The 12,791-nt window shown below is 38.4% G+C and overlaps 3 protein-coding genes across 10 annotated transcripts in view; 1 reads left to right on the top strand and 2 right to left on the bottom strand.

Annotated features, from left to right (window-relative positions):
• The first annotated feature begins 624 nt into the window (after positions 1 to 624).
• Positions 625 to 4,849, top strand: chrm4b (cholinergic receptor, muscarinic 4b). The gene is made up of 2 exons (XM_057330240.1): positions 625 to 744; positions 1,753 to 4,849. Exons 1-2 carry the CDS (start codon positions 687 to 689, stop codon positions 3,039 to 3,041), a joined length of 1,347 nt encoding a protein of 448 aa, XP_057186223.1. The 5' UTR covers positions 625 to 686; the 3' UTR covers positions 3,042 to 4,849.
• mdkb (midkine b) lies at positions 4,266 to 7,581 on the bottom strand. Its single transcript, XM_057330241.1, has 4 exons — positions 7,448 to 7,581; positions 5,340 to 5,419; positions 5,090 to 5,257; positions 4,266 to 4,984 (listed from the first exon to the last, which is right to left on the bottom strand). The coding sequence occupies exons 2-4, from the start codon at positions 5,416 to 5,418 to the stop codon at positions 4,788 to 4,790; spliced, it is 444 nt and encodes a 147-aa protein (XP_057186224.1). The 5' UTR covers position 5,419; positions 7,448 to 7,581; the 3' UTR covers positions 4,266 to 4,787.
• A 579-nt stretch (positions 7,582 to 8,160) lies between these two features.
• The window catches only part of dgkzb (diacylglycerol kinase, zeta b), a 31,313-nt gene continuing 26,682 nt past the window's right edge, over positions 8,161 to 12,791 (bottom strand). For all 8 annotated transcript variants that reach the window (XM_057330270.1, XM_057330267.1, XM_057330268.1 and 5 more), the window contains 5 exons: positions 12,387 to 12,436; positions 12,186 to 12,306; positions 12,048 to 12,084; positions 11,272 to 11,371; positions 8,161 to 10,992 (listed from right to left, as the gene is read on the bottom strand). In XM_057330270.1, the coding sequence (XP_057186253.1) occupies positions 10,876 to 10,992; positions 11,272 to 11,371; positions 12,048 to 12,084; positions 12,186 to 12,306; positions 12,387 to 12,436 (425 nt within the window). In that variant the 3' untranslated portion in view covers positions 8,161 to 10,875. The remainder of the gene's footprint in view (positions 10,993 to 11,271; positions 11,372 to 12,047; positions 12,085 to 12,185; positions 12,307 to 12,386; positions 12,437 to 12,791) is intronic.

Raw genomic sequence — 12,791 nt, 5'->3', positions numbered from 1 at the left:
CATAAATGTGTAGTTGCTCCTTTATGTAGTGAAAATGAGGATTAGGTGTTGTAAAAGATGATTTTGTGGGACACCAAAGAGCCTGGTAATGACGATTATGAGAGTTTTAATAAAATGTAATTATGGAAATTACATTTGTTCTCGATTTATTTCTATTCATTAACATTTTAAAGCTGTTTTTAACCGCTAAACACATTTTTCCATTGCAAAAATTAACTAATTTTTCACAGTTAAAGTTATTTGATTAATTATTATAGTAGCGTTACTGTATTTATGCTGATTTCAATAAAAAACACGGTTACTTTATTGACATTCAACTATTAAAAAAGTCTTCTTTCATTTTTGGCATGTATGTGATATTTCTCGTTTTCTAAGCTGAAATGGGATAAAACACAGCAATGCACATCTGTTACACAAGTCAGGTAATTGGATTCTGTCTGTTAAATAACGGTCTTCCTCTTTAATGACAGTAACTGCATTAGACTAAAAGACAGCTCAAAACTATGAGGAATTCAGCAGCAATATGATCCTTCCATATTTCTTTGATCACCTTCCTCCTGTAACTTCATTGCATTAGATGCCGTCCATAAAGGATGACAGGTTACGGGTAGCGCAAGGATGGGCGTTACTGTTTTGAGTCATTTAAAATCCTCCCCACTGTTTTCTCATTCAGACTGCTGGAGATCATGAAGACGGCTCTTTCTGCTGTTTACTCGGGGGACTTTGAATGGTTTGTCTTCAATGGTAAGTTGGGATGCAGATGGAATGACGTTATTGTCATTTATGATACCTGACAAAATCAGGTTTTCATTTATTTGTCATTTCATCTGATTTGTGTGTTAGTTTCTATAAGGATTTGTTCAATTATGCATGTAATGAATATAATGTAAATATTTGTGCAAAGTTACCACAGATGTTTTTATTGATTTAATTATGAATTCTTTTCTTTGTACATGTATTTGTACTTAATGTGTCATTTTAAGTTGTTTCGCTTATACAGTAGTGGCCAAAAATAATGTCCTTAATACTTTTTAAACATATTATAGATGTATTTACATTTTTTGTAGTTGTGAATTTGTACAATGATAAATGATTAAAGGCCCAAGAGACTGATTGCAAAATATTAATAGTTTATAGTAATTACTTATTAATAGTATTTTATTGTAGTTTATTTTGAGTTTTTTGTTTCTTTGCATTTGTTGTATATTCAAAAAACATTTTATACATTTTTACTATTTTTATATATATTTATTATATATATATATATTTTAACTTATTTAAATTTATTTATATTTTACATGTGTATTTATCATTTTTTTGTACAAAATTAAAATATGAATACATTTTCTTTTTGGTTTAAATACACCCGTGGAAAATATTAAGAGACCATTTCAAAATAATCTTCAGTTTTTCTGAATTTACTATTTATAGGTATGTTTAGGTAAAAAAATTCATTCTGTGAACTACTAGCAATATATCTGCCAGATATTAAATAAAAATAGTGTTTCTATTTGTATTTATCTGCAGACAATAAGAACTGGGGAAACATGTCGAATAAACAGAAAAGGTGCTCTGTATTTTTTCAGACCTCAAATACTGCAAAGAAAACAAGTTCCTCTAGAAATGCTGATTGAATGAAAATTGAAATGGTCTCTGCGGCTGTTCATAAGTATTTACATGTATACATTACTCCACAAATGATGCATTATGCACGTTGTACGATGTGGTATCTAATAAATGTTGTTTTTACAGGTTCCTCAATCATGTTCAACGGCAGTGTTCACAATCCCTCCACCGACGAATCGCACATTGTGTCTGGAAGATCACATCGTGTCTACGGGACTGTGGGAGGTACAATCATCATCATTCTAACCAGCTGCATCAGTATGCTTACAGTCCTGGGCAACATTCTCGTACTCCTGTCAATCAAAGTCAACCGCAACCTCCGAACCATCAACAACTACTTCCTCTTCAGTCTGGCTTGCGCTGACCTCATCGTTGGTGTGTTTTCATTGAATCTCTACACCGTGTACGTTGTTAAAGGCTACTGGCCTTTGGGACCACAGATGTGCGACTTGTGGCTGGTTGTGGATTACGTGGTAAGTAACGCCTCTGTGATGAACCTCCTTGTGATCTGTTTCGATCGCTACTTCTGCGTCACCCGGCCTCTGAGTTACCCGGCCAGGCGTACCGCGGGGTGGGCATGGGCCATGATCGCCGCCGCCTGGTTGCTCTCTTTGCTTCTCTGGGCTCCGGCCATCCTTTTTTGGCAGATTGGGAGGGATGGGCGTAAGGTCCCAGAGGGCGAGTGCTACATTCTGCTCCTCGCCAACCCCGCTGTTACCCTGGCAACCGCCATCCCTGCATTCTACCTTCCTGTTGTAATAATGACTGTTCTGTATATTCGGATATCCCTGGCAAGTCAGAGGCGAGTTTTTAAGTCGAAGCTCGAATCGGCAAACCTTCTTAAACCAAATGGAGGAGCATCGATCAACACAGAGCCAGATATAGTAAATGACATTAAAAGAGATCAGACGTGCTCATTCAAAGATGACCTCATCAAAAAAAGCAAAATGCTCGGCGACTCTGTGGATTCAAGCCCCGATGCCTCTGTGGCAGAGCGAGGGCTAGATACAAAACCAAACACCGTCACGGATTCTACGGAAGTGAGTAACAAGATGCTTTGCTCTAAGAGTACCGCATTCAAAAGCCAAACTTGTATACACCGAACGGCTTCCAAGGTTCTCAAAGATGTCTCCAAGTTGACTCGGCGAAAGGCTGTGAGAGAGAGAAAGGTGACGAGGACGATTTTTGCGGTTCTCCTGGCCTTCATCTGTACCTGGACGCCTCATAACGTCATGGTTCTCATTGCTACTTTCTGCCACTGGTGTGTTCCAGAAGTTCTGTGGGTGGTGGGATATTTTCTGTGCTACATCAACAGCACTGTTAATCCAGTGTGCTACGCTTTGTGTAATGACACCTTCAAAAGAACATTTAAGAGACTGTTGAAGTGCCACTTTCGAAATCAGAGCTTAAAATGAGAAGTCTCTTGAAAGAACAGTTCGTCCAAAAGTGAAAAATCTGCCTTTATTTACTCACCCTCGAGTTGTTCCAAACCTGTATCAATTTCTTTGTTCTGACGAACACGGAGAAAGATATTTGGAAGGATGCTTGTAACTAAACAGTTCTTGGCCACCATTGACTAGAAGGAAAAATTGCTTTGTAAATTATTTTTTGGTCCGTTAAACACAAAAGAAGAGATTTTGAAGAATTTAGGAAAGCAAACAGTTCTGGGGCACTTTTGACTAACTTACCTACCATTTTTCCTGCGAAGGTAGTCAATGGTGGCCGAGAACTGCAACTTTCCAAATATCTTTCTCTGTTCATCAGAACAAAGAAATTTATACAGATTTGGAACAACTTTTTTCAAGAATTTTTATTTTTAGGTGAACTTTGCCGTTTACATGGATTCATTCTAACAAATAAACGATGAATCATGTCACTAAAGAGCCAAAGATGAAAAAGTTTTTGCTGAGGTATTTGATGTTTATGTTGCTATAATTGCATATGCCAAACGTCTGACTGTATATGACATATTATTAAAAATATATTTTTTGTACATTTGTAGAGCACAAGTAGTTTTTAGGATGCATTCTTAAAACATGTATAGACCGCTTGAATGCAACACTGTATTGATATGTTTGTGAACCAAAATAAAATGTGCTGGTTGAGCTATTTAACGTTTAACCTGTGGCTAAAATTGTATGTTCCAAACATTTGAATATATCTGACGTTGTACCTGTATTTTTCTATGTCCATTTAATCGTCATAAAGTTTGTAACTGTACAAAAACAAATAAAAACTGCTTGATTTTAAAGGTCCAGTTTGTGGAATTTAGTGGCATCTAGCGGTGAGGTTGTGAATTGCAACCAACGGCTCACCCGCCCCCTCCCTTTTGAAGCACTACTGTGGCTGACACAGGACTAAGATATATCGTCACATTTTTGCTTCTTTGCAATAGGAGACGGCATGTTTACGAAACGCGCTCTGTAGAGCAGTTTGTCCGTTTAGGGCTACTGTAGAAACAACATGGTGAATTCCATGTAAGGGGACCCGCGGTGTATGTAGATAGAAATAACTCATTCTAAGGTAATAAAAACATAATGCTTCATTATGTAAGGTCTTTATACACCTCTGAAGACATTTGTATATTATATCGCATTTCTCTAATATCACACATTGCACCTTTAAAAAAGCACCAGAAATTATATTGAAAATACACTTTTGTTCATTTATTCACAACCTGTAGAAGTAATTAGTGTTGTAAATTTGATTGTACATCCATTACAAATCTAAAACCATACAATTATAAACATAGATATTTCATATAGGCCGTTACTTCTAGGCGCAGTTTAACGCATTCAGTTTACATGTTACACCGTACAGAAATGGTTTTCTTTCAAAAACACTGTTGTTGTAATGTACATATAGATGCTTTTAGGGGCAAATCTAGGGTCAAGTTGGTTCTCGCCCGATTTTTCTTTAGTAAAGACGATCTGTTAGACAACAAATTTGCTGTGGCCTATATCATACATGCAAATTACAATTAAAGATTTGCTACCAAATTACAACAGCATAGACAACCATACATTTACTAAATACAAAAGAAAGAAAGTGGGGGTAATAACAATAGGTAGGTCTACAGTTTATTTCACCATCTCTGAATTTGAAGATGTGGGAATGTGCCAATGTGTGGACGGGCAGGGGTGGGGTGGCTGGTCTTCAAATTAGGTCTCCTTTCCTTTTCCCTTTTTCTTCTCCCCGTTCTTGGGTTTGGGGGTCTTTGGGGTGCAAGGTTTGGAAACTGTAATGGACGCCTGGCATTGAACGTTGAAAAGCGCCTTTTTCAGCGTTCCAGACCTGTTTCTGGTTCCTGTGGTGGTGTCACATTCAGACCAACGACCAAACTTGTACTTGCAGTCCGCTAGAAACAAAACACAACCTAGACTTAATGACCATTTTTTCCCAAACCTGTACATTTACATTAAGGCAGTTAGACATTTGACATCAGGAACGCTACAAATCTTACCACCAAAATCTCTCTTCCAGTTGCATGGGACTTTACACTTGGTCTTCTTCGTCTGTTCGTTGCACGTCGCCTCCCGAATGCCGGCACCGCAGTCGCCGCTATTGGGTACGCATTTCCCATACTGCCATTCGCTGCACTCCGCCTCGGCTTTAGGCTCCTTACCCTTCTCTAAAAACAGAATATGATCATTCACGCCATCCCACACGAAAAAGGCACATTTCTGCATATAATCTAATAAAAACATAGGAACCTTTTTTCTTCATACTGGCCTCCGCGGTGACCATCATGACCGCCAGCAGAACAAGCGCTATTGAGAATAAACTCCTCATTCTGTGAAGAAACACAGCTGACGTTAATTGAATTTTATAGAAAGAGAAATTGAAGTCGTGCACTTCTTATCGACTCGTATTTACATAATGTTTGGTCATGTGCCCAAAGGCCAAAGATTAACATCCATAAATGAGTCAACAAAGGGAAGCTAAAGATGACTTGGGTTGTGGCTTGTTTGTTAACAATGGAGCGGTTGGTCTTAGAGATGTGCAACAACATTTAACAGGCACCCTACACAGTCACCATATTCACAGCTGGTCACGTAACACCCAAATAAACTAAATACAATCCCAAATCCGTGTCAAAATAATGCCTTTTTACATGCTTAAAAATCAGATCTATGTTGTTTTTGCCACTCCACACGGCACATCTAAATAAAAAACAACTCCATGTACACAGTGTCCTAATCGCCCACTGTGTGTGACTCCATAAAAAGAGACTCTCTCTCTCTCTCTCTCTCTCTCTATATATATATATTTTCCTCTTCTCGTCCAGAGAAAAGCACACACCACTTCTTTTCACCCGTCTCCTGCTTCCATTAAAGCCGCCCTCATTCACGGCGCTGCCCGCGGCACGGCTCCATTCTACAGTCAGTCATAAATGCGAAGGGCTCCTCGGGGTCGGACTTTTGTGCGAGGAGAAACAACGACCGGCGGGGGTCCCCCGCTCGCCCTCCCCTCTCCTCCGCGGGGAGAGAGGCCAAGTACTCAAAGACCTTCAGCTGGGCCTTAGAGGAGCCTGATTCAATGGGTCCGAACAAAGCGGGATCTCGCCCGTTTTGCTTTCCTCTCTGAAAAACCTCGAACACAGATCCCATGCTGTGTCTTAAGGAGAGGGGGAGCGGGCCTCCGCTCGACTCCTTTGAATGTGAGCCTATTTGCATGGGAGGACAAAAACAGCTCTGTTGAGGCGAGGGGGTACGTGGGATGCTGCCTTTGATAAACGCACAACCGGACATTTCGGAAACTTCCTCGTGGCGCACCGAGTTCACCCACGATCAAAGTTCACCCAAACCGCTAGAGCTACAAAGGCCCTCGAGAAATCCTGGATGTTTTCCACGCTGAAAATACATTGGAACGGTGTCCATTACGAGCATTATGAACCATCAGCTGTTCACCATTAAAGCCATTAGAAAATTCCTTCATTTTGGCTCCTATTCCAGTAAGATTTAATGGAGTTCTGTTGGTTCCCATCCAGCAGATAACACCCCACCAATAGAACCCAACACATTAGAGACCCGCAGTTTCCATTAAAACCAACACAGCCTCCATTATAACCATTAAATCCATTAGAACGGTTTCTGTTGTTCCTTTCATCAAGGTTTGTTCCCTCTAGCGTATTTCTTTACATTGAGAGCACTGATGTGCCCATTTGGTTGCGATTTGGAGAAGTGGGTCAGCAGTTGCTGGCAGCTGGTCCTCTTTGGCACTTCAGAGAGCATCATCCACCACCATTAGCTCCTCGCGCGCGCGCGCGCACACACAAACACAAACACCACGACTCAATTACAACACGAATGCAACAATACACGGATCCACCATTCAAACCAAAGACGATGAAGCTGTAACCCAACACAGCGGAATCAAAAACGCCGTTTTGCGCATTTTAGTGATTTCGTCTCTTGTAGCCTATCGCACGCCAATTTGATCTCACATTAACGTTTTCGTTCTTAACATGTACAACGATCTAATATCTAACAAAAACAGGCTTAAAATTGGTCTTCAAATGACGCGTTTATTGACGCTCGAATCCGGTTACTTTGACAAACGGCGCAACCATGCGCGCGCTGTCATACGGAATGATCAAATAAACACAAAAATAATGTTATAAATATAAATGCGCCGTATAATCGCACTTAAACACAACATCACGTAAATAAACCATATAAAATATAGGCTACAGAAAAAAATCTACCCAATCAGTGGTTTATATTAAAATGCATTATTGTTATTTTTATCCGAAAGGCGCGACATCGTCACGAAACACATTCCCATTGATTTTATATTGAATGTAATGACGTGTACTCACCTTATTGCTGTGAATATGATCCTGTGCTGTGAATGTGTATCCTGAGCTCGTCTCTCTATGAGATCTGCTGCTCTTTGTGTTTCTTCCAACTAGTTTGAGCTGGTCGCATAGCTGTGCACTTACACTCACCCTCTCTCTCTCTCTCCCTCTCTCTCTCTCTCTCTCTCCACGTGATCCTTCTGTTTATCCATCCATCCATGCCTATCTATCTATCTATCTATCTATCTATCTATCTATCTATCTATCTATCTATCTATCTATCTATCTATCTATCTATCTATCTATCTATCTATCTATCTATCTATCTAATAGAACATAAGAAAATTGTTTTTTCAGTCTTAACAATATGTAGCAAATTTAAAATATGTAAAGTGTATTTTGAATGTAGGTTAACATGATTTAAAACCAAATGTGGGTCCTTTGCCAGAACCTCATCTTATCTCAGAAATGATAAATGAGTCACAAATGTCCACACATCCATCATTGGCCGTAACCTATTCAGATATAAAGTCCCTCCTGGGGAGAGGCGCAGTTTAACATTATACGATGTTTCCACCCAGTGCTTTAAACCCTGAACACATGCCTTTACTGCGAGAGAGGGAAAGTGTGTGTAATGGTTGTGTGTTTGCCAATGCAGTCAAAGTGGACTCAACTGTTCTCAGTCAATTGACTCCATTGATGCCTAATGCACATAAACAACCAAACAAACCGAGTTTGTTTCCAAAGACTTTATTTCGTTTTATTTCGTGTTTCAAGTATACATTAACAAACCAGCCCCGAAGAACAAATACATGACTACTCTATTAAAATCCTTATCTACTCTTATAAATAAAGCATTATCTTGATCTAATCATATCACACACAAATGCAAAAATTGTAAGTCACTCAGGACAGCTTGTTTACACGTTTAAAATCTTCAACAGATTATATACATATATTGTCTATTGGGAATTGCATAGCAACTCGTACAATGCACGAACGAAAAACATGTTATTCTATTGTAATGACATCTCAACACACACTATGGCAATGTTTGACAACGCAGACGTCAAATAGCTGCTTTCTGCTCTGGCGCTGTATTAATTCAAGCATTTTAGTCTATTTAACATGTAAATAAAGTGGTTAAATATACCAGAATTGAAACCTTTATGTAGACGAAGACATAAATATATTAATAAAAGACCAGTCCGAAGGAAGAAACCCATCAAGCTGTTTGGGTTTTTGAGTATACAAAAAAATACAGTTCTTTTAAGTGCTAGATATAGAATGTAACACCACGGTATCGTGTTTTCACGACATGGTTATCGTGCGTCGCAGAATTCGCGGTAATGCTGGGGCCACATCAAAAGATATTCGGGCCGATTTCTCCCCTGCCGACAGTCCTGGGCAATGATGAATAATATTTTTTAAATGACATAAAAGGTTATATGTACACATTTGTTTATGAACACATATATAATAAATAAAGCTTACAGTGAAATAATAAATAACTTATTCTGAAATCTCGAGAGAATTTGCGAGATTTCCTGTGTTCACAGTCAGGACTCTGTTTGAAAATCTGTTGGTGTGTGGTGCGCTTTCTGTCACATCACGGCGCACCACACATTATAGGAGCAAAATGATTCAATCTAGGATTTTTTCTCCTCATGTTTGTGGTCTCTCATCGTTTAAAACTCTTATAAGATTTAAACAAATCTTTTGGTGTGGCCCCAGCATTAGGATATTATTGCAATGCCTTTCAATCTGTCTCTAAAAAGAAATAAATTATATGAGAGTTTGCAACGATTGTCACTCTTAAGGCAAAATTTTAATGGGTGTTGAAGAGTTAATAATATTACGATATATGTACAATTGACATTATACCGTTAATCGTGGTTGTAAATATCACCCCTAATGTGTTTTCTTTTAGAGTTTTTATATGGTTTTATATATAGTTTAATACAGTTTTAGAGTCTGTAGGAGCTTTTTCCACTACAAGAAAGTTGACCGAGAAGTTCTTTGAATTTTAAAGGTGCAGAACAATACAGAACCTTTTAGGAACCTTTATTTTGAGAGTATAACCCAAACACTTCTGGCAAAAAAACGAAAACTTTCAGTGTACTTAAAGGGACAGTTCACCCGAAAATGAAAATTCTGTCATCATTTACTCACCCTCATGTAATTTCATACCTGTATAAATGACTTTGTTCTGATGAACACAGAGAAAGATATTTGGAAGAATGTTAGTCATTTTCAGTTCCGGGACATCGAGTACCATAGTAGAAAAATTAAATGGTTGTCAAAGGTGCCCCAGAATGGTTTGTTCTTCTAAATTCTTCAAAATATCTCATTAAAAAACCAATATATTTTTCCCTACTATGGTAGTGGATGACTGAAAACTGCTAACATTCTTCCAAATATCTTTCTCTGTGTTCATCGGAACAAAGAAATGCATACAGGTTTGAAACAACCCGAGGGTGCGTAAATAATGGCGGAATTCATTTTTGGGTGAACTGTCCCTTTAACCTGGTCAGTTTGGCTGGATATCTAACTTGACACTAACTCGAAGTTAAGTTTAACTTCCTAAATTCAGTGACCTGAAATTTGAAATAACTTTTCAAACGCTATTTTAAAAGTACAGCAGTCAATGCGAGAATTCTTTGCCATGGAATGTGATTCCGACTACGAAAGAAAACTTTAATCTAAGCCGCATATTGGAAGTAAAACTACTCAATTCTAATCGGCGTATATCGACTACAATATTATTACGACTTATAAGATAAGATGCACACAGAATTTAATGCTTTCTAACATATCCAAAGTTATAATCAATGGAATGTTTTTTCCGAAAATGTAAGCGTTTACCACAAAGAGAGAAACTGCCCGTAAGCCACAGCTGAGGAAGCATTCTTAAACGCAGGAGGCCATGAAAACAACATCGACCTCCTACCAGAACAAACACGTGAGTGTGAGCCAACACGTCTGCGGATATTCGCAGATGTTTCAGGTCACATAACTCAAGTCTACGCATATCTCTAAAACCCGCTGATATGCTATCAGTAACAGCGTTTCAATTCAAACAAAAGTATATTAAGTAACGTAACCAAAAGCAGCAGAAGTTAAAAAACAACCTCCCCTCCCTGTTTTAAATCTCTCGTGAGGTTTATATGGTTTGCTTTATAGTAGTTCAATAAAAGCCACGTTTATACATCAGCCCTGAAGTTTCCGAAATTCTGCACGTGGTTTCCTACAGTAAGTAGCCAAGCGGTGCAGCTTTGTGCAGTTTTGATAACTGAAGATAAAACTCATGCATCCCGAAACACAAACACTCTTCTCTGCGTTACAGTCGACACAAAGAGCGAACGAACATGCTGCATCATAACATCGCTAACATGTGCCCGTGCCGGATGAGCTGGATTGTAAGCATCAGGGGGTTTTAGTGGGTTGGGTCACACCGCAGTCTCATGGTCCTCTCTTTGGATCATCTGGTAGTGCTGCCGGTTTTCCAAGTACTCGGCTAGCTCGAAGTCCTTAGCTTTTTCAGCGTACATCTTTGGAGAATCACCCTAAGGGTTGAATGAGATGCATTTTTTGCCACCTTTATTTACTGTATACAGTTAAAAGAACTGGAACTGATGAGAACCAATATTACTTTGATCCGGAAGCCTTTTAAATGAAAAATTATTATGGAAACTATTAAAAAATAAATACAATTCTTTAAAAAATGTATAGAATTAAATGAATAAAATGTTATTATTGAGATATTTTTACTTTACGTTCGCAGTCTCTCTGTAACAATTATACAAATAATTCAACAAAGTGATGGATGGGCCAGATGTTCTCACCTGCAGGTCTGTCTTCATGAGGGACGCACCGGCATCCACCAGGTAACAACAGATGGTCCTGTGGCCTAAAGCAGCTGCCTTGTGCAGGGCCGTCTTCCCTCTGCAAAAAACACACACGGATGTAACCATTACGCCTATAGTCCTGACAGTTTAATGTACGGGTTCACTGGTGGGTCGTGACCCCAAAATAGCATGACATTAAAACTGACTTCATATGCAGAGGATAAACATAGTTTGCGACCAGTGTTGGGTAAGTTACTCTGAAAAAGTAATTAATTACTAGTTACTAATTACACATTCGATAATGTAATTCGATTACTGTACAAGTTACTCTCTTCAAAAAGTATTTAGTTACTTATTACTAATTACTTTCTATATCCTACGTCAACCTTGATGAGTTAAGTGATTCAAGGATAGACATGAAACGGCTCTTTTAATTCATTCAAATAAATAATATAAAACTACATAAAGTATTAATATTAATTACAAATGTTAGAATTATACATTAAAGCACAGATTTTAAAGTTAGACTTTGAATTTTGATGTAAATTCCTCTTCTGCACACACACATATTACACAAAGTATTTAGTTTAATTACATCAGAAGTAACTGTAATTAAATTACAGAAAAAACAAGAGTAATCCCTTACTTTACTTTTTCAAGGGAAAAGTAATTAAATTACAGTAACTAATTACTTAGTAACTAGTTACACCCAACACTGTTTGCAACTAACTAGAATTTAAAACGCCTTTATTTTTATTTCCAACGCGACTTACGTTGATTTCTCTGTCACATCCAGGATACAGGAAGGAGCTGTTGAGCAAAGACCAAAGGATAAGAGAATTTATTAATAAAGCGTGCGACACAATTCAACCCTCCAAAGTGAAATTTAGAATCGACCGTAAGTGATCTACCATTCTCGGTGATGTACTTCACGATGTCTTTATTGCCGACGTCGACCGCATAATGGAGGAGGGTGCAGCCGAACCGATCCTGAACCAGGAGATTCGCACCTTCTTCGTGACTCTGGACCAGCTGGGAACATCATGGAAACATGAGATCTGGAGGCGTGTTGTACTAACGTGCATTTAGAAAGTGGCAAAATGTTTTAATACCTTCTCGAAGTTGTCCGACTTCACAGCCTCAAAGAGCAATGTGATTATTTCTGAAACACATCGAGGGAAAAGGTTTCTTGCGTTAAACAAAAAATCCTGTAAAAAATGAAATTTTCTGGCAGCTGGGGGGGAGCATAAAATTTCACGTAAAATTAAGTTTTTCTGGTACATTTGCAGTTTTTCTGCAATTTGACGTTTTTTTACTGTATTAAAATTTCTGTAAAATTGCCGCTTTTTTACATTAAAGTCCTCGTGATTTTGAAATGGAACTGGGAGTAGACTGACAGTTGAAGGGGAGGAGTTAACGGATGCTCCGCCCAAGCCGTCTAACGTCATTAAAGATGGATAGTCGCTACAGGACGGAAGTGCATTTTCAGATTTTAACTGAAGATTATGAGGGCACAT

This window comes from Triplophysa rosa, linkage group LG3 (genome assembly GCF_024868665.1).
Source record: "Triplophysa rosa linkage group LG3, Trosa_1v2, whole genome shotgun sequence".
In the NCBI taxonomy this organism is placed as follows: domain Eukaryota; kingdom Metazoa; phylum Chordata; class Actinopteri; order Cypriniformes; family Nemacheilidae; genus Triplophysa; species Triplophysa rosa.
This window is presented reverse-complemented; position numbering and strand designations above follow the sequence as displayed.